General features: G+C 51.5%; 2 protein-coding genes across 2 annotated transcripts in view; both read right to left on the bottom strand.

Moving 5' to 3' along the window:
- Positions 1-11,567, bottom strand: part of neurl4 (neuralized E3 ubiquitin protein ligase 4) — a 28,217-nt gene extending 16,650 nt beyond the window's left edge. The window contains exons 1-10 of the mRNA XM_060035841.1: positions 11,366-11,567; positions 6,050-6,578; positions 5,891-5,950; positions 5,203-5,696; positions 4,489-4,600; positions 4,052-4,140; positions 3,825-3,897; positions 3,085-3,358; positions 1,069-1,267; positions 514-526 (exon numbers count right to left, since the gene is read on the bottom strand). Coding sequence (XP_059891824.1) covers positions 514-526; positions 1,069-1,267; positions 3,085-3,358; positions 3,825-3,897; positions 4,052-4,140; positions 4,489-4,600; positions 5,203-5,696; positions 5,891-5,950; positions 6,050-6,578; positions 11,366-11,530 — 2,008 coding nt within the window. The 5' untranslated portion in view covers positions 11,531-11,567. The remainder of the gene's footprint in view (positions 1-513; positions 527-1,068; positions 1,268-3,084; positions 3,359-3,824; positions 3,898-4,051; positions 4,141-4,488; positions 4,601-5,202; positions 5,697-5,890; positions 5,951-6,049; positions 6,579-11,365) is intronic.
- Positions 11,568-12,053: 486 nt separating this feature from the next.
- shbg (sex hormone-binding globulin) lies at positions 12,054-18,048 on the bottom strand. The gene is made up of 8 exons (XM_060076789.1): positions 17,795-18,048; positions 16,608-16,705; positions 15,728-15,917; positions 14,604-14,765; positions 14,118-14,280; positions 13,544-13,683; positions 12,992-13,181; positions 12,054-12,331 (listed from the first exon to the last, which is right to left on the bottom strand). Exons 1-8 carry the CDS (start codon positions 17,906-17,908, stop codon positions 12,195-12,197), a joined length of 1,194 nt encoding a protein of 397 aa, XP_059932772.1. The 5' UTR covers positions 17,909-18,048; the 3' UTR covers positions 12,054-12,194.
- Positions 18,049-18,914: the final 866 nt, after the last annotated feature.

The following is an 18,914-nucleotide window of genomic DNA, read 5'->3' as shown; positions in this document are numbered from 1 at the left end:
CAGAACCGTTAGACCACACCCACACAGAACCGTTAGACCACACCCACACAGAACCGTTAGACCACACCCACACACAGAACCGTTAGACCACACCCCCACAGAACCGTTAGACCACACCCCCACAGAACCGTTAGACCACACCCCCACACAGAACCGTTAGACCACACCCACACAGAACCGTTAGACCACACCCACACACAGAACCGTTAGACCACACCCACACAGAACCGTTAGACCACACCCACACAGAACCGTTAGACCACACCCACACACAGAACCGTTAGACCACCCCCACACAGAACCGTTAGACCACACCCACACACAGAACCGTTAGACCACACCCACACAGAACCGTTAGACCACACCCCCACAGAGCCGTTAGACCACACCCCCACAGAACCGTTAGACCACACCCCCACAGAGCCGTTAGACCACACCCCCACAGAGCCGTTAGACCACACACCCACACAGAACCGTTAGACCACACCCCCACACAGAACCGTTAGACCACACCCACACAGAACCGCTAGACCCCACCCCCACACAGAACCGTTAGACCACACCCACACACAGAACCGTTAGACCACACCCACACACAGAACCGTTAGACCACATCCCCACAGAACCGTTAGACCACACCCACACAGAACCGTTAGACCACACCCACACACAGAACCGCTAGACCCCACCCCCACACAGAACCGTTAGACCACACCCACACACAGAACCGTTAGACCACATCCCCACAGAACCGTTAGACCACACCCACACAGAACCGTTAGACCACACCCACACAGAACCGTTAGACCACACCCACACAGAACCGTTAGACCACACCCACACACAGAACCGTTAGACCACACCCACACAGAACCGAGGGGCGGGCTCAACACAGTGTAACACAGTCAATTTGGCGACTTTGTCGTTAGTTTTAGCGACTTTTAGTCATCTCCGGTGACTGAAAACGTGTCTAGCGACTGGCGGCAAATCCGGCGACTTTTTCTTGTTATCCCTCGTCCCTGAACACATCTCCCTCTCTCCCTCTCTCCCTCTCCCCCTCTCCCCCGCCGTGGCCTCGTCCTCACCCAAGCGCAGGTTGGTCATGGTGGAGGGCAGCTGCAGGTAGGCGGGGTTGTGCGTGGTCACGCCGATCTCGATGGAGCCCGCCCACTTGTCCACCATCTTGTCGATGCGCACCTGGAACACCTCGTTGGAGCGCAGGGGCCGGGCGCTCAGCACCACGCCGTGGTTGAAGTCGTCCGTGGCGCTGAGGGGGGGGGACAGAGGAGCGGCGGTCACACGGCGGGCACGTTGACGTTTCTACCCCTTACCCCTTAGCCCTCCCCCTTGTCTTGAAGGGGTAAGGGGAAGGGGTAAGGGGTAGAAATGGGATTGGGCCTGAGGCCCAATCCCATTTCTACCCCTTACCCCTTCCCCTTCCCCCTTCAAAACAAGGGGGAGGGCTAAGGGGAAGGGAGGGAGCAGGTTTATGAGCTCCAGCAGAGTCAATTACAATGAGGGCCTTTAGCAGACGCTTTTATCCAAAGCGACTTACATGGGTTAATACACACGTTGACACACCGACGGCAGAGTCGACCGCGCAAGGCGACAGCCAGCTCGTCAGGAGCAGGTAGGGGTTAAGCGTCTCGCTCAGGGACACGTCGACACTCGGCTAGGAGGAGCCGGGGATCGAACTAGCAACCTCTCGGTTACATGACAACTGCTCTACCTCCTGAGCTAAGCCGACCCACGAGCTAAGCAGACGGTTCAGAGACAGCCGCTTCGCCGTCGTCGGACCACCACAAGGTGGCGCTCATCCACACTAACCATGCTCCTGCTGTCTTTATGTACCAGGGCACGGTAATATGAAGACTAGTGAAGATGAGCTTGCTACCCGGGCCCCCATAAGCCTGCTACCCGAGCCCCCATAACCTTGCTACCCGGGCCCCCATAAGCCTGCTACCCGGGCCCCTATAAGCTTGCTACCCGGTCCCCCATAAGCCTGCTACCCGGGCGCCTACAACCTTGCTACCCGGGCCCCCACAACCTTGCTACCCGGGCCCCCATAAGCCTGCTACCCGGGCCCCCATAAGCCTGCTACCCGGGCCCCTATAAGCTTGCAACCCGGGCCCCTATAAGCTTGCAACCCGGGCCCCATAAGCCTTCTACCTTGGCCCCATAAGCCTGCTACCCGGGCCCCATAAGCCTTCTACCTTGGCCCCATAAGCCTTGCTACCCGGGCCCCATAAGCCAGCTACCTTGGCCCCATAAGCCTGCTACCCGGGCCCCCATAAACCTGCTACCCGGGCCCCCATAAGCTTGCAACCCGGGCCCCATACGCCTGCTACCTTGGCCCCATACGCCTGCTACCCGGGCCCCATAAGCCTGCTAGCCGGGCCCCCATAAGCCTGCTAGCCGGGCCCCCATAAGCCTGCTAGCCGGGCCCCATAAGCCTGCTAGCCGGGCTCCATAAGCCTGCTAGCCGGGCTCCATAAGCCTGCTACCTTGGCCCCATAAGCCTGCTAGCCGGGCCCCATAAGCCTGCTACATGGGCCCTAGGACGTTAAACCAGCTTAGCGTCTGCTAAATGCCCTAGATGTCAATGTGAACGTACACGGGCCCTGGGACCTTGAGGCAGCAGAGCCATCGTTAATGTAACGAGCGCCACCTGTGTGTCCCGTCAGGGCCCCTCTGTGGGGAGGGCCCGTTAGCATGCTTTATGAACCGCGCCCGTATGGGCTGGAGCGGCTGCTCCAACAGTCACTCAGCGCATTCAAGGAGACCCTTACTGCCAGCAAAGCGTTTAACGGCAGTAAAGGAGATTCACTCGTTTAAAAATAATAAAGAAAGAAAATAATAGACGATAATAATAGAGCAAAAAAATGGGAGACTTGAAGTGAGCGAGTAGAGAAAGGGGGAGGAGGGGGGGAGAGAGGGGGGGGAGGAGGAGGGAGGGGGGAGGAGGGGGACGGGGTGGGGAGGAGGGGAGAGAGGGGGAGGAGGAGGGGGAGGGGGAGGAGGGGGGGACGGGATGGGGAGGGGGGGGGGGAGGAGGAAGGGGGGAGGGGGGGGGGGGGGACTCACTGGGGTCGCAGGGCGGTCCGACCGTCGCTGATGATGGCCGCCTTCTGCCCGCAGTTGGCGTGGAAGAGCAGGCGGTCCGGGCCCTCGGGGTCGGGGGTCAGGGAGAGGGTGGGGCGCGGCCGGCCCGTGTCCGGGGACAGCGCCCGCATGATGGCGTTGTTGCGGCGCAGCCGGTCGCTGTGGTTGTGGTTGTGCACGATGGTGACCTTCACCGCCATGCCGTAGAGGTCGACCACGCCGTACACCACGCTGGGCGTCTGCGCCGCCGCCACGCCTGGGGGGGGGGGGGGGGGGGGGGGGGGGGGGACCAATGAGGTGGGGGGGGGCAACGCCGACACCTCGAGAACAACGAGGTCACCGACATGTTCGCCACCCAAACCACGGCTGATTGGCTTCAATTAGTAACAACGTGAGTGACATCACCAGACACTCGCCGCTGATTGGCTTCAGCGAGTGCTGAGTGACACCCCCGGGGACCAATCACGGGCCGTTCGGAGACCCGTTCACGGTCGCGTTGGGGGGGCCGTCGAAGCGGACCTTGAGCTTACACATGAAAAAGAAAATACATCCAAGGCATATGAAGACCAAACAGTGTTCGTACGCCCCGGCTCAGTCCTTCACAAAGGCTCCTCCCTCCCTCCCTCCCTCCCAGCGTGTGAGCCACGGTCCCCCCCCGCGGCTCGCAGTGCTCTGGGACTTTGCGCTAGAATGTGCTCGCCATCTGCCGCCTTCGCTCTCACCTTGGTCGATGCCGTTGATATAGAAGTGGAGGGCACCGCTTGCCTTCCGCATCAGCCCTATATGGTCTCCCTCCTAGGGGGGGGGGAGGGAGGGGGAGGGAGAGGGAGAGAGAGAGACAGAGACAGAGAGTTATTGAACGTCATGAGAAAAAATATCATTCGGCTACAAGATTAACATGAGACGGTTGTGGAGTGCCGGGGTCAAAGGTCATGACACACTGACTGACCTGTAGTTCATCCAGGCTGAATTCACAGTATTCCCTGCGAGTACCTTTCCCATTGGTCAGAATTCCGCAGCCGCTCATCATGATTGTACCTGGGAAGAAAATACAGTATTACAAACAGTACAGGGAGATAAATACACACACACACACACACACACACCTTCTTTGAACCTCACTAACACACAAACAAACATACACACTTGGATGTTCTTCACTGCACACTCCCCTCACTGAGGAAGGTATGACCATACAAAAAACACCTAGGACATTAGTACATGCGTACGTGTGTGCGTGCGCACATGCGAACGCATGTTGTGCAGGTGTGCGTGCGTCTGCGCGTGCGCGAGTGCGTAAATGTGTGAGCGCAAACGTGAGCGGATACGTGGGTGCGATTTGCGAGCGTGTGTGACGCACGTGAAGGACAAAGTGCGACCCTTTACCTGAGCGCAGGTTGGTCATGGTGGCGGGGTAGGTCAGGTGGTTGGGGTTGTGTGTCGTCACTCCGATCTCTATGGAGCCGGACCACTTGTCCACCAGCTTGTCGATGCGGATCTGCAGCAACCGGAGGAAGAGACCAAATCAGAATCGGCGCAATTATTCCTCCCGCCGAAGAGTCTGTGATCTGAATGTCGAAATCAAGGTCATCAGGGCCCTCTGGCTGCTTCTGCTGCCTCCGTGTTGGAGACCGGAGCGTCCTCCACACGTCTGAGACGGATGAGGACAGGCAGCCCGCACTGTCCCTGAACCTGACCCTGTGTGCTGGAATAGACCGGCCACGGCACCACCCGCACACTTACTACAGCCCAGTGAGAGTGTTTCACACCAGTATTCATTATTCAGGCAGAAATCATGATTCAAATATTAAAACCAATTTTCAATATGCACGCATTAAAGAAGGTGACAGATTGTACCGCGAGGTGTTGAGTGTGACGCCCACTTGTGATGTCAGAAGAGGCAGATTTATCAAAACGTCTTTTAACGGCTAATCACACTCACACCTGGAGGTGTAATACGTCACCTTTAATTAATAATTCAAAATCTAGCATAAATATTAATCTGCGTTTGTAAAAAAAAAAAAAAAAAAGAGAAGTAAACAATAATAAAAAAGAGGCGAACAAAACCGGGCACGCATCGAGCCGCGTGATTGGCCGCACCTCGAACATCTCGTTGTGCCGCAGCGGGCGGTTGGTCATGACCACGCCGTTGTTGAACTCGTCCAGCGGGCGCCGGCGCTCCGCCGTCTTGTTGTTGTTGCTCAGCTTGATGAGCGTGCCGCACTTCTCGTGGAAGAGCAGCGCGTCGTTGGTCGTCATGGCGCCCGCCGCCGCCGCCGCCGCCACCGGCACCGGCACGGGCAGAGTGCCGCCCCCGCTACCGGCGGGGCTGTTGTTGGAGCTCCCGCCGGCTCCTCCCCCGCCGCCCGTGGACCCTCCCCCTTCGATGCTACTGGCTCCGCCCCCTCCGCCACTACTGCTGCCACGGTCGCTTCTGGAGGAGGCGGAGTCTGACCCGGGCGCCCCTCCCACGACTCCACCCCCGTTGCTCCCCCCTCCCCCTCCCCCGTCGACCCCCCCGCCCTCGTCCTCCGAGCGGTAGAGAGAAACGATGGCGTTGTTGAACACGTCAAACAGCTGGTGCTCCGTGAGGACTGGGGGCGAACGAGAGACAGGGAGAGAGAGAGACAGAGAGAGAGGGTGACGGGGGGAGAGAGAGAGAGAGAGAGAGAGAGAGAGAGAGAGAGAGAGAGAGAGAGAGAGAGAGAGAGAGAGAGAGAGAGAGAGAGAATAATCAATGCAGATAATCAATAGTGGTCATGTCGGGCTCTGTGGTGGACTCACTTACCCGTGTCTGTGTCGAGGTTGTGGGGGAACTTGTCCGGTCTGCTGCAGGCTAACTCAGGGCCTGGGGGGGGGGCGGGGCGGAGGGTAAACAGCCAATCAGTCGCAAGCAAAAACAAAACCACGGAGACCGAGCGAACGCCAATCAAAAACAACAACCTACCTTCCACGCCGTTCAGCGCCGCGCTCGCCACCCCGTTCGCCGCCGTCAATCCGCCGTCCTGCCGGCAGCCGCGCACCAGCAGCTCCTCCTCTTCGTCCTCGTCCTCGTCCTCCTCCTCCTCCTCATCGTCCACGTCCTCCACGTCCACGTCCTCCACCTCCTCCTCCTCCACCTCCACGTCGGGGGGCTGGCAGCCCACCACCGTCACCTGGGTGCACTTGCCGTAGAGGTCCACCACGGCCCAGAGGCGGGGCGGCAGGCCGCTGGCGGCGGCGCCGCAGTCCTGCCCGTTGACCCAGAGGTGCAGCTCGCCGCGCGCGCTGCGCTGGATGCCCACGCGGTCGCCCTCCGCCAGCTGGTCCAGGTCCCGGCCGTACTCCTCCAGCACCGAGCGCCCGTCGCGCAGCACCGAGCAGCCCGACACGATCCAGGAGCCGCCCTTCAGGCCCGTGGCGCTGCTGGGGAAGTCCAGCGCCGCCGGGTCCAGCGCCGTCACGCCGATCTCGATGGAGCCGCTCCACGAGTTCACCTGGAGGCACGGAGGGGTTCAGGGGTTAGCCTGTAGCGGCGGCTTTGGACCGGGTTATAGGAACATGGGAGGAGCTTGAGGTTAGCCTGTAGCGGCGGCTTTGGACCGGGTTATAGGAACATGGGAGGAGCTTGAGGTTAGCCTGTAGCGGCGGCTTTGGACCGGGTTACAGGAACATGGGAGGAGCTTGAGGTTAGCCTGTAGCGGCGGCTTTGGACCGGGTTACAGGAACATGGGAGGAGCTTGAGGTTAGCCTGTAGCGGCGGCTTTGGACCGGGTTACAGGAACATGGGAGGAGCTTGAGGTTAGCCTGTAGCGGCGGCTTTGGACCGGGTTACAGGAACATGGGAGGAGCTTGAGGTTAGCCTGTAGCGGCGGCTTTGGACCGGGTTACAGGAACATGGGAGGAGCTTGAGGTTAGCCTGTAGCGGCGGCTTTGGACCGGGTTATAGGAACATGGGAGGAGCTTGAGGTTAGCCTGTAGCGGCGGCTTTGGACCGGGTTATTAGGAACATCATAGAGAAGCGCTAGCTTAGCCTGGGCTTGGCTTCGGACTTGGTCATTGGTAGCTTGAGAAAATCTTTAGCTTTTACAGTTAACCTAAATTCAGTGTGGACTGGCTATAGTAACATGATTGAAGTGCTTTAGCTTGCGAAGAAGAATAATGTGTATTTGTCATTGCCCAAGTACTTCGCACAAAATGACATCTCTGCATTCAACCCTTCACCAGCAGCACTGGGAGCAGTGGGAGCACTGGGAGGCCACACAGGGCAGCGCGCGGTGACCAGCCCGAGGTCTACTGCCTGGGTCAAGGGGATGTATTTAGGTGTGGGAGGAAACGGGAGCACCAGGGCGGAAACCCACGTGAACACAGAGAGAACATACAGAAACCCACGTGAACACAGAGAGAACATACAGAAACCCACGTGAACACAGAGAGAACATACAGAAACCCACGTGAACACAGAGAGAACATACAGAAACCCACGTGAACACAGGGAGAACATACAGAAACCCACGTGAACACAGGGAGAACATACAGAAACCCACGTGAACACAGAGAGAACATACAGAAACCCAGGTGAACACAGAGAGAACATACAGAAACCCACGTGAACACAGAGAGAACATACAGAAACCCACGTGAACACAGAGAGAACATACAGAAACCCACGTGAACACAGAGAGAACATACAGAAACCCACGTGAACACAGAGAGAACATACAGAAACCCAGGTGAACACAGAGAGAACATACAGAAACCCACGTGAACACAGGGAGAACATACAGAAACCCACGTGAACACAGAGAGAACATACAGAAACCCACGTGAACACAGGGAGAACATAGAGAGAAGGCCCCCTCCCTCTGGGTTTGACCCAAGGCTGTGGGTCAACACCAATGAACACAGGGAGAACATAGAGAAGACCCCCTTCCCTCTGGGTTTGACACAAGGCCCTCCTGGCTGTGGGTCAACACCAGTGCCAACCACCCTATGAGGTCACCCTAGTCTAACTTTGGGCCTCTAGATCATAGGAACATGAAGTCTTGTGACTTAGAGGAAGGGGGCACTCAAAAGGTCAATAGGTCACTGGGTCAGGTTCAAGAAGCAGACATCTTGAAATATTCATGTTTTTCTTTTTTCTGTCTGCCCCCAAAGTAACAGAATAAATAATTAAAGTGACATGAATACAGTTCAATCCCGGTTCAACAAAATCCACTGTTAAAAAAAATATTTTTTGAAATTATCTATACATCCTGGACGTAATCAATATATCTAATTCCAGTATATGTGACTGCCTGTAAAAAGCCTTTCCAATCTTTTTATTCGACCCATATTAAATGATTGACCTGTCTGTCTATCTACCTGCACGCACTCTGTCTGTCTGTGCACTCATGCGCATGACTGGTGTCTTCCACAAGACTAGACAGACCTATTCCCTAACTAGCGATCTAGTCGCGTGTGAGGGAGGGGGTTTTAGGGTGATGCCTGAAGGGAGGGGGGGGATTTTTTTCAGTTGGATACTTTCTAAAAATTTGCTTACTGTGGAAGGTTTCTCCAAATTGCCTGCCAATGCTTTAATGTAAGCATTCAAGCGTCTCAATTACAGAAGAAGAAAATTTGTTATTCAAATCAGAGTGCCATGAGTCAACCTAATTTTTAACTAAATAATAAATATAACATAATTAAATAAAACTACTAGCGAGGGATGGTTGCAGCTTCACACATTCACTTTGTCTGAGGTCATTTATTATTTTTATTAAAAACATGCTAAGCTAATTTTAATATGGGGACAAACAAAATCTCAAGTGTAGTCGTTTCTCAAAGTGAAAAAAGCCAGGAAGGATGGCTTCAATTTGTAGCCACCAAAAATAAGCCCTGCAGCTTTATAGATCGGGTGGTTATGACATCATGTCTTTGTTCGACCTTGGAAGACGACATGATGCGCACTCGGCTGTGAGGTGTTCCATTTCCCCACAGTAACGCCACCAAATTAAAAAAGTGCTCCATGAGTGAGCTCTCAAACGACACATGAAACAAGCTATTTTTATTCTGATTTTCAAATGCCTCTCCGGGCCCCACAACAACGGGCGAAAGCTGAAACTATTGCATACTTTCTCCCTGTTCCATATATGGCTCAGCCACATCGACATACCTCTTGCCATTGTGTTTCACTATTGTTAAGAGAAGCTGTCACTCAACCAAAGAAACATCCCACCTTTCCAAGCAGAACATTTCTAGAACCAGTGGCATGCAGCAACACACAAATCCCCCCCCCCCCCCCCCCCTAACCCCCCGCCCCTCTTCACGGCCACTGGATCTGGGGTCTAGCACAATTTTTGGTGGCCAAATCGATCATGTACGTTTAACAATTACCGTATTTCAACGTCCACTGGCTTGCTCTCCAAGAGCCCTTGGTTAGCCCGTCTGCCCTATTTAAGGCAGTGCGCGTTAACACAGCTTGTGTGAATGTGGGTTACCGGACTGAGAAACGGCACCGTACAGTACACTGCTCATTCACGCACTCAACACAGGGACCAGAGAGCTGGGCGTGTACAGTCTACCTTTTAGGTGGATCTCACACATGCAGTGCAGCCAGTGCTCCATCAATACTAAAAGCACAGAGAGAGACAAACATTAGGGCCGCCTAATGGTTTGATTTTAAAAGCATCACATCAGCCACCTGATGGGCAAGCCTGGAGTCTCTGTTGCGGTTCCGTGTGGTCTGAAGGAAAACATTGGTACAACCGGAGAATTTCGCTTAACAGTGCATAATTAAATAGAGTCAAATCTAGATCTAGGCAGTCTTTCAACATTGGAATCAAACTGTCCTTGAAGGAATGCATTTGGAAAGCGATAGCTACACGTGAATGTACATCGACTGGATTAGTAGACGATACCCGGCCATACTACAGCACTCAACACTGATCCAAGCGAAAACAAAATCATACTTGATATGGAAACACAAACCAGGGGTGTATTTTTTGGTTCTTCTTCTTCCTCTAGGCCTCAATAGAATAAACAAAAAGGAGCAAGGTTGCCAAGTTGCTTGCTCTGTACTGGAAAGATGTTGACTTGGGGGCGAGTAATGAATGGCATGACGCGTACACACGCGTACACACACACACACACACACACACACACACACACACACAGTATAATAAGCTTCTTAGAAGCTTCTTCCTATCACATATGCAGCATCATAACAAGCATGTAATGTATATGCCAGAAATAATCCATAGGACCCTTTTATCTCGTTCAACTGCCATTGTCTGGATGACAACAGAGGCTGGCGATGGAGGGTCTTTGGGCATAGCACTTTATTTTAATGTCTGGCAATTTGGGAGGCATTGGACCGGATGTGGGTAGGTCAAAGTGAATCTATGACCCATTCACCCACCAGCCGGCCTGCACTGTGTTGTTGACAAATCAAGCACGCTGGCAGTCCTTTCCGAATAAACATACTTCAAGTGGAACCAGGATACCAGTCGATAGACCCTTACCCTGCTCTTCTACATTATCAGTGGTATCTGCTCAGTCGAAGCACAATCTAAACAAAGCAGACGCCGATGATGTTGACACGGATGCAGTGTTTAACCGGCGGTGTGTTCTTCATTTCTCATACAGAGATGACTGCCATCTGGACGCAAAGTTGACACTGAGTGTCCTCTCACTATTTCTCAGTGTACTAGTCTGCACGCCCGGGAACAGCAACAACCATGTAAGCCTGGCTTGTGTACTATCGACATTGGCTTATCAGGAACCAATAGCCTAAACAGCGACAGTCCGTCAGATTACGTGGTCGTGTTAACAGGCTTTTAAAACAGATAAACAGCAGTGCGCTCCTCAAAGCACCCTAGAGACATGGTAGCCAACCGGAAAGCAGATATATTACGGGGCTCGGTGCTACTGGTGGCTAGTATTAGCCAGCTAGCACCTTTAGCTTCCAGTCCAGGTCAGATTGATCCTATCGGCTACAGGGACTGTCTTGAGCTAGCCTCGTAATCAAGTGGGATACACAAGTGGTCCTGTGCACATCCCATCCACACTGCCCACAACACACACACTCTACCAGGGATTATAATCCTGCATCGCCGAGTTAACCATGACAACACTGATTTGACAGCTTCATAAATTGCTGTCAAGTCTCCCACCGCCCCGACCAACAATAGCCGAAGCCCCACTGCGGACGACAGGAGCCAGCACCGCACGGACCCCGTCCTCCCCGCGTCCCCCCGCAGCTAATCACCGCTGGAGACCACAGGGCAGGGCCTCCTGTGTTTACCTTCTTGTCGATACGGACGGTGAAGACATCCCGGTCCTTCAGCGGCTCCCTGCTCAGAACCAGCCCGTGGTTAAATTCCTGAACGGGTTGGTTGCGCTGAGCGGTTCGGTTGGAGTTGGACAGGCCTATCAGCTTTCCGCTGCGCGGATGCAGCTCGGCCGCCATCTTCACTGGGCGGCGAGTTTCACGACACTTCACTTTGCGACAGCGGGGTAATTGGCAACCTCTCCTGCGTCCCGACACCCTAAACCGCGCCCATTCTCAGGATGGGACCCGCGGCACGGCGTCAAACGGGGCGATTGTATTTTTTTAGATCTATGTTTTGGTTTTATTTTATTTTATTTATCTGACAATACGTAGGTGGTGGTGACGCAACACTGCGAGTTTGCTCTGCCTTTTATGTCAACGTTAAGGGCAATGCAAGTATTGCTGTCGTCATTCGTCCACTAGAGGGTGCTGTATTTCCAAAGCAAGCGTTCAATAAACAAAACTGCCATCGTCATTCATTTGATATTCACATGATCTTTTGAGCACTAGGGGAGCGCCAGTTTGAAGAAAACAAATTTTCCAGCGATGCCTTATTTGAATTGGGATCAACTGTACCCACATCATCCCGCCCTGGGTCCCTGGCATGAGTTGTTAGACCAACAAAGTGAAGTTGCAATAATTCCCATGGAGGACGAGACACTGCTGTTTTGTTTTGTTTTATTGCCAAATTTAGCCCAAACAACATCCGTGACGAGATGACAAAAGATACATGAGACGATAGTAGTACCAAAAAAACTAATTATAAGAATATCGATTGGTAAAAGGCCCCGACGGTGGGCCTCTACTGAACGGGGCAACTATGGGACGAGATGGATACGTCCTTGTCCGACAAATCCATGTCTAGCTGCTTTCCCTGGACCACGACCTTCTCTAAGCAGCCGACCAGAAAGTTGCTGCCGACGGCGTCCTCTTCTTCACCTGAGAGCAGACAGTGAAGAAGGAGAGAGGACGGGGGGGGGGGGGCATTTTTTGTTGTTGTGGATGAAACAATGCAACACAATGCATCTTTGCAGTTGTTTTCCTGTCGACTCATATAGGCTACCAACCTAGGTAGGTCGATCAAGACTTGTATCCAAGTGTATGAGCATAGCCCTTAATCAAAGTTAGTCTCAAAGGGCTTCCAGGTCCACGTTATACCCTAAAGGTAACTAATCTACGCCATCTGTTTGCAAGATATCGCTTGCAAATAAAAAGTGAATAAATATAATGCTAGTAAAAAAAACAACAAAAACATTATCAAATAAGAATCATTAATTAGGAGTGAGTCAGTGAGTCAACAGTGGGTCATGACTGTATGCTAGATTGTTGTTCCAAGAAATTACACAGTAAAAAATATCTTTAATGCCTATTCCAGCCATTTAGTCCATGGTGGTTTATTCTCCTAATATATTTATTCATTGGTTTTATTGATTTATTCCCTTTCCTTTCAAATAAACAAATACATTTATTATTGATTTCTCCCCCTTAGAGACACCAAACAAGTTGGTTTATATAAATACAAACAACTCTTCTGAGGGTCCTAACAAACAAGATGTTATGGATTTGGTGCTCTGTGGTTCTGATTGGTTCTCATCTCACCAAGAAGTCCTCCAATGGCGAGCTGGCCCTCTCTCCATATGCTTTGTTCCACGGTTTGGTCCGTTGCACTGTCAATTAAGTAATCCCCGTCATATGACACGGCAAAGGACCGCTCTCTAAAGATGAGCCTGAGTTTATTTGTGATGGTGGACGTGGTGATCTCTGTTTTCCCGTATGTGAACAGCATTGTCTGTAAATGGAAGCAAAGATCACAGATTGTTTCCACGACCACGTTTCTGAAGAGACAACCTGACTGAGCGCAGGGTGAACAGAAAGTTGCATCTCAGAGACACAGAGATCGTTTGTGTGACTGGATGAAAATATCAGATCTCTGTTCTATTTCTATTCACGTGATTTTAGATTTGTTTGTTGTTTACCACACGTTGAAACATGTCGATTCAGAAAAGTGAATTCCCTGGCAAAATTTGGCTCAACCAATAGGAGCCCACTAGCCTCCAGGTGCTGTGGGCGGGGCCTTGGTTTGGCTCCGCCCATAGTAGCTCGCGGGCTGTGTTGTTCAGAGCCAAGTTGTGTTTTCTTGGGCGAGTATACCTGTGAGTGATTGTTGATCTCCAAGCTCAGTGCCAGGGCGTGGTCCCCACCTCTGAGGCTCAGCAGTGTCCCGTTCATCTGAGCAAAGTCCCCGCCCAGAACAATATCCACTCCGCCCTTCGGCGCCTCGATGCGCAACGCTAGAAAGAGACCAAAAACTCAAACTCAAACTCAATCTCAAAGTCAGCTTTATCATCAATTTCTTCAAAGGTAACAATCTAAACATAGGAATCGAAACGACGTTTCTCGCTATCCCACGGGGAAAGATAAAGTGCACAGGCACAACAGGTAAAGACAAGTAAACAATAAAGTGCACAGCAGATAAAGACAGTTACCAATCTAAAAATAAAATATAAAATATTATATTACAAAATAACATCCACTCCACTTCAGGTTTTGTCCATTCCTCTTTTATATCTTTTTTTATTTTAACTCACTAAATCACTCGCTTTTTTTCCATTAACTTCCTTATTGACTTTTAAAGAAAAAAAAATCGAAAATCTTCTAAACCCCCAAAAAACGAAGAATATCTGAATTCTAAGCGTTGTGTTCGGCCAAGTCCCTGGAGTCTCACCCGAGACGTTGAACACGGCGAACCCAGAGCCGGGGAAATAGCTCCCTCGCTGGATGGCCTCCAGGCAGGGCCGGAGCTCTGCACCGCCCTCCACCATCTCCCAGGGCTCGGTCAGATCCAGCCAGCTGCCGGCCCGCACGCAGCCATCCATCTCTGGCCTCAACTGCTCCACGCCGGGTCAGCACCGGGGCGGGAGGGGGGGGGAGAGAGAGGATGGGGGGGAGAGGGGGAGGGGAGGAGAGGGGGGGGGGAGGGAGGAGAAAGAGTTGTAGATAAAGAGGGAGCGCTGCCTCTCTCAAAGTGAGAATCTTATCAAAAATATTGATAAGATGGTTTCATGGTCATTCATTGATTTGACTTTTATCGTAACTTAGACAATAATTTATAATCATAGGCACACACATGTAAAGACAGAAAGATAAACACACAGACGCACACACATATACACGCACAAACGCACACATGTACACACACACACAGACGCACCGGCACCAGCAGCCGGCTGCTGTCGATGAGGATGCCGCCCAGGGCCAGACGGAGCTGGCCGTTGATGACCTCCTTCACCTTCTGGGAGTGGAGGCCCACCGTCAGGGCCTTGGAGCCGTCCACCTCCAGGAGCACAAACTTCCCCTCGGTGCTGACCACCATCTGGGGGAGAGGGGGGAGAGGGGGGAGGCAGCGGAGCCACACAGGAACACGCATTGACTCTCGGCGTACCGCCGCGGTCCGCTCCCTGCTCTTCTTCACTATCCGGCTTTTTTTTCCGTTGTTCGTTGAAATGACAATGTAACAATCGAGGACGGCAAATCTGATCGACATGCAGAAAATGTTAAAATTATCTGAATTGTTTCTAAATACACGCAATTATTAAAAAAACGTACAAGAAAAAATATTTTATAAAAAATAAATAACGTGTTTTTATAATAACTTTTTATAATAATGTTCGATAATATGATTTTTTATAATAATCATATGATCTAGTACTTTATCTTTAACTTTATTTCTTGCACAATGTCGCCTATACATTCATCCCTCTCTTACGCCCCGTGCCCACTACCTCCGTCCGTTGACTGATCCCCATTGACTTTGAATGGGGACGGACGCGCAACGCATTGTGGATCCGTCCGTTCCGTTGGAGCCTTCGGCTCAGTCAAGAAGTTGAAAAATGTTCAACTTTTTCGGCAGCGACGGATCCGTCATCCAATCAGATCACGTATGCAAATTTAAGCACTGTGACGCGACTCGGGCTCTGACGATACTGGAAAGCGGGAAAGCGGGTCATCTTGCATCGCAACAAGCAGGAAGTAGCGGGAAGAACCCGGTGAAGCGATTTGATTGGCTGACGGATGCCTCTGCAAAGACTACTCCCCCATCAGTCAGCCACGCCATCCCACGTCCGTTGACTGACGGAGGTAGTGGGCATGTAGGGTTATTCTTAAAGTTCCCTCTCATCCAAAAAATATAATGGAACACCTTATGGGAATAACGACATACTTCCTGCCCGCCCTCCACCGGGGCGACCAGTGTGTCCAATCCGACAGGAACTAGCATTCAGCCGGCGGCGTCATGCCCGTTCTCACTCATTTCATTGGCCTGGTGAGCTCTCTCACCAGGTGCCACTGCCCGTCGTCCAGTCGCGGCCCCCCTGTTGCGCTGAACAGGATGTCCGCTTTATGGATCTGGATTTCGGGGACGCCGCCGTGCAGCGCCAGGATAAACCACTCCTCGCCGCTGTGGTTGTCCCCGTAGAAGACCACGCCCTCCGGGTCGAAGGTCCGGAACTCGAAAGTCGATTTGATGCTGCGAAAATGTTGAAACATGAAGTTATATGTATGAATTGATGCTACAAACTGTGTGTATATAGCATATATATCAGATATGTTTATGCTACAAACTGTGTGATATGTATCAAGATATATGGATTCATTTCTGCAACATACTGTGTGTATATATCAAGATATATGGATATGCTTGTAGGCCTACAACAAACTGTGTGATATATCAAGATATATAGATGTATTTATACTACAAACTGTGTTGCTCTATCAAGATATTTTGACATATTTGCAATACAAAGTTGTGTGTAGAGATAGGATGATATATACATTTACACTACAACTGTGTGTTCGGCTCTATTCGGTCCAATTCATGTTCCTTTTCGTATATGTCTAGATCCCTGAGGGATCCTTTTCAAAGCTGAGTGGATTTGTTTGAAACTATAAAGTGGCGTATAAATGTGTCTATCGCTCACTATAGATTTAAAGTAATACATAGATGTCAGGTTCAAACGCTCAAAATTGATCGCTTCGCCCCCGACCTTCCAACCTGACCATATGACCACCATCGACAGATTGCTCTGACGTATCGACATCTGTGTCCATGAAAAGACGTGGCAGATCTTAAAAACCACAGCAGCTGGGTTTGCGATGCGATGATTGAGCTCTACGCTAGCGTTGCAGTTCTATTGGGGTGTTTTATGTGTTGCGATACCTTCGGACATCTGTGAGGTTGGCGGTGGTCTTAGCCAGCGGTCTCCATGTGTTGGTCTGCTGGCCCAGGTTTATGACGCTGTTGCCTGGTATCATGGTCTGGGGCAGGTGGAGGTGGATATGGGGGGTTAGCGTTTTAGCTCGCTAGCATTCACTGTATTCTACTTCCCTAGCCTTAGCCTTATAGTTCCTATGTCAGATACAATGCCTGTGCCCATTACATTTGTTTTTTAACATGGTACTTACATGTGTATTGTACATGCAGTTCGACTTGTTGTGTATGTACCTCTAATTCTACACTGTATATGCACATGTACATGTAGGCCTACTTGCAAATGTACATGCACTTGTGTTCGCAGTGGTACATGTATCTCTACTTGTAATTGTCCATTTACTTGTATATGTACTTGTACATGTAGGTCAACCTTTACTTGTACATGCACTTGTACTTGGAAAAAGTACACCCAAATCTCCCAAAATCGGAATATTCTCTCTATCATCTATTGTAGAAGATGAAGAAGTTTTCACACTAAACTAAAATATGCAATCAATGCAGGCCTGGTGTGGCGTGGTCAACCATGTTGACTTGGCACGTCCGGTCCCCTCCCACGGCCTGGGCAAAGTCCTACTGTGCTGGCAAGCTGCTGCCAACATTCTTGTGGTTGGATGGCTGGGAAGAAAATTCAGGCCGCAGTGGCTTGATGGCCCAGGCTTGGCCGAACATCAAATTAGTCTCCTAATATTCAGAGCAAAACCTCTGAAGTGGTGCTTTTTATAATGACGAACTTGAAGGGTCAAATTCGGCTATTTCTAATATTAGAAAACATGGCCTCCTACTCGTACTGTGAAACTGTCTCGACCTTTGACATGCACTCCGTTTCTGTGGGGAGAAGTCGGACCATTGACGCAATTGTTCGGCGATATGTGTTCTCCATTGGGGCGATTCGGACAAAATTTTCATTAAAGATTTAGATGTTTTTACCCGACTTTGACCCACCCTGCCAATGAGAGAGGCGACTACTCTTACTAAACAGCAAGCGTGACAGTTCCCTTCTAACAAAAAAATAGAGGCTACGTGGAATGACGACAGAAACAAGCCACGCCACCTGTCTCCTGTGTCGGCTTTGACCCCCGTGCTCTGCACAGTAGGCGCGCCAAAAAAAACGAAACCACCATGCACTGACATACCTTACCACGCTGATTCCTATGGATCTCTGCTCCGGTCGCCAAGGCGACAAGACATGCTGCGAGCACCGCGACGCATCCACCTCCACCTGCCGTCTTCCTGAAAGAGCCGGTCATGCTTTGTCACTCAAGGCAGCGCACACCCCACGAACGGCGCGATAACGTTTCACAGTGGAACCGTTTTTGAACCAAGTGTTTCGCTCGTTCTGCGATGAGCTACGTCAGGCGCGCAGGAAGGCGGATTATGTACCCTCTGTACAGGGGCAAGCTAGATAGCGGTGATCATCAGATCAGCGTTCAGATTGTAGGAGGGCAAACACCGGCCGCGTCCAGTGGTCCAGTGGCCCGGCCGCGATCGATAGCCTAGTCCACTTGTTGGCCTCGTGCCTGGCTACTGGTGGTTTGTGGTTGTTGTTGTTGTTGTGGTAGGCCGACATGCTAGTGATGTCAGTGTTACATGTTTGAACGTGCGGTTGGGTGGATTGTCGTGGAAGGGGATGTATAGGGGAAAGGGTTTGCTCGCAGTTTTTAACACAGCTTTCTTCACAGCGGGAAGAACCTTCGGGAGACGGGGACATGAACGCCGGCAGGGGCTGCAGGGTGAGTGACCTTCGTCCGGCTGTGAGGGTCTCGGCTAAAGTGTGTTTACCCATTACGCAGTAGCCCTGGCCTGTCTGCGGTGAACGATGACTGGGCATGTGTGCTTGCCGGGCTAAAGAGAGAAGGTTAAAAATAAGGAGAGAGGGAGAACAAAAGAAGAGAGAGAGGGAGAGGGGGGGGGGGGGGGGGGGGCAGAGAATAAAGGGAATTTGTGTGCATTTGAGAAGGACCACACATCCTTGCGTTTTGTATGCAGGTAGAAACATTCCTGGGATACACACAATGCGCTCTCATTGGAACAAATATACACACACACACGCACACACACACACTCTTAAGCCTCAAGGTTATTGGACAATGGTAAAATACAAAAAAAAACTTGTCGGTTGAACATTGCAGCTTAGTCACCCCTGCATAATATTTGAAACATTGATCGAATGCTTTGCAAATGGCATACATTAGGGCAGTGGTCATCCAGTGACTCATTCTATTCCCAGAATCACCGACACACACATACGTACGC

The sequence above is a fragment of the Gadus macrocephalus genome, chromosome 17 (assembly GCF_031168955.1).
Source record: "Gadus macrocephalus chromosome 17, ASM3116895v1".
NCBI lineage: Eukaryota > Metazoa > Chordata > Actinopteri > Gadiformes > Gadidae > Gadus > Gadus macrocephalus.
Note: the sequence above shows the minus strand (reverse complement) of the source record. Positions and strands in the feature narration are given on the sequence as shown.

What these genes read in the sequence shown, in the direction of transcription:
- shbg (XM_060076789.1), bottom strand. Translation starts at nt 17,908, where the DNA reads ATGACCGGCTCTTTCAGGAAGACGGCAGGTGGAGGTGGATGCGTCGCG. An exon ending in AACCTCACAGATGTCCGAAG is followed by an intron (nt 15,918 to 16,607) that starts GTATCGCAACAC and finishes ACATTTTCGCAG; the next exon opens with CATCAAATCGACTTTCGAGT. An exon ending in CGCCATTGGAGGACTTCTTG is followed by an intron (nt 12,332 to 12,991) that starts GTGAGATGAGAA and finishes GTCTGCTCTCAG; the next exon opens with GTGAAGAAGAGGACGCCGTC.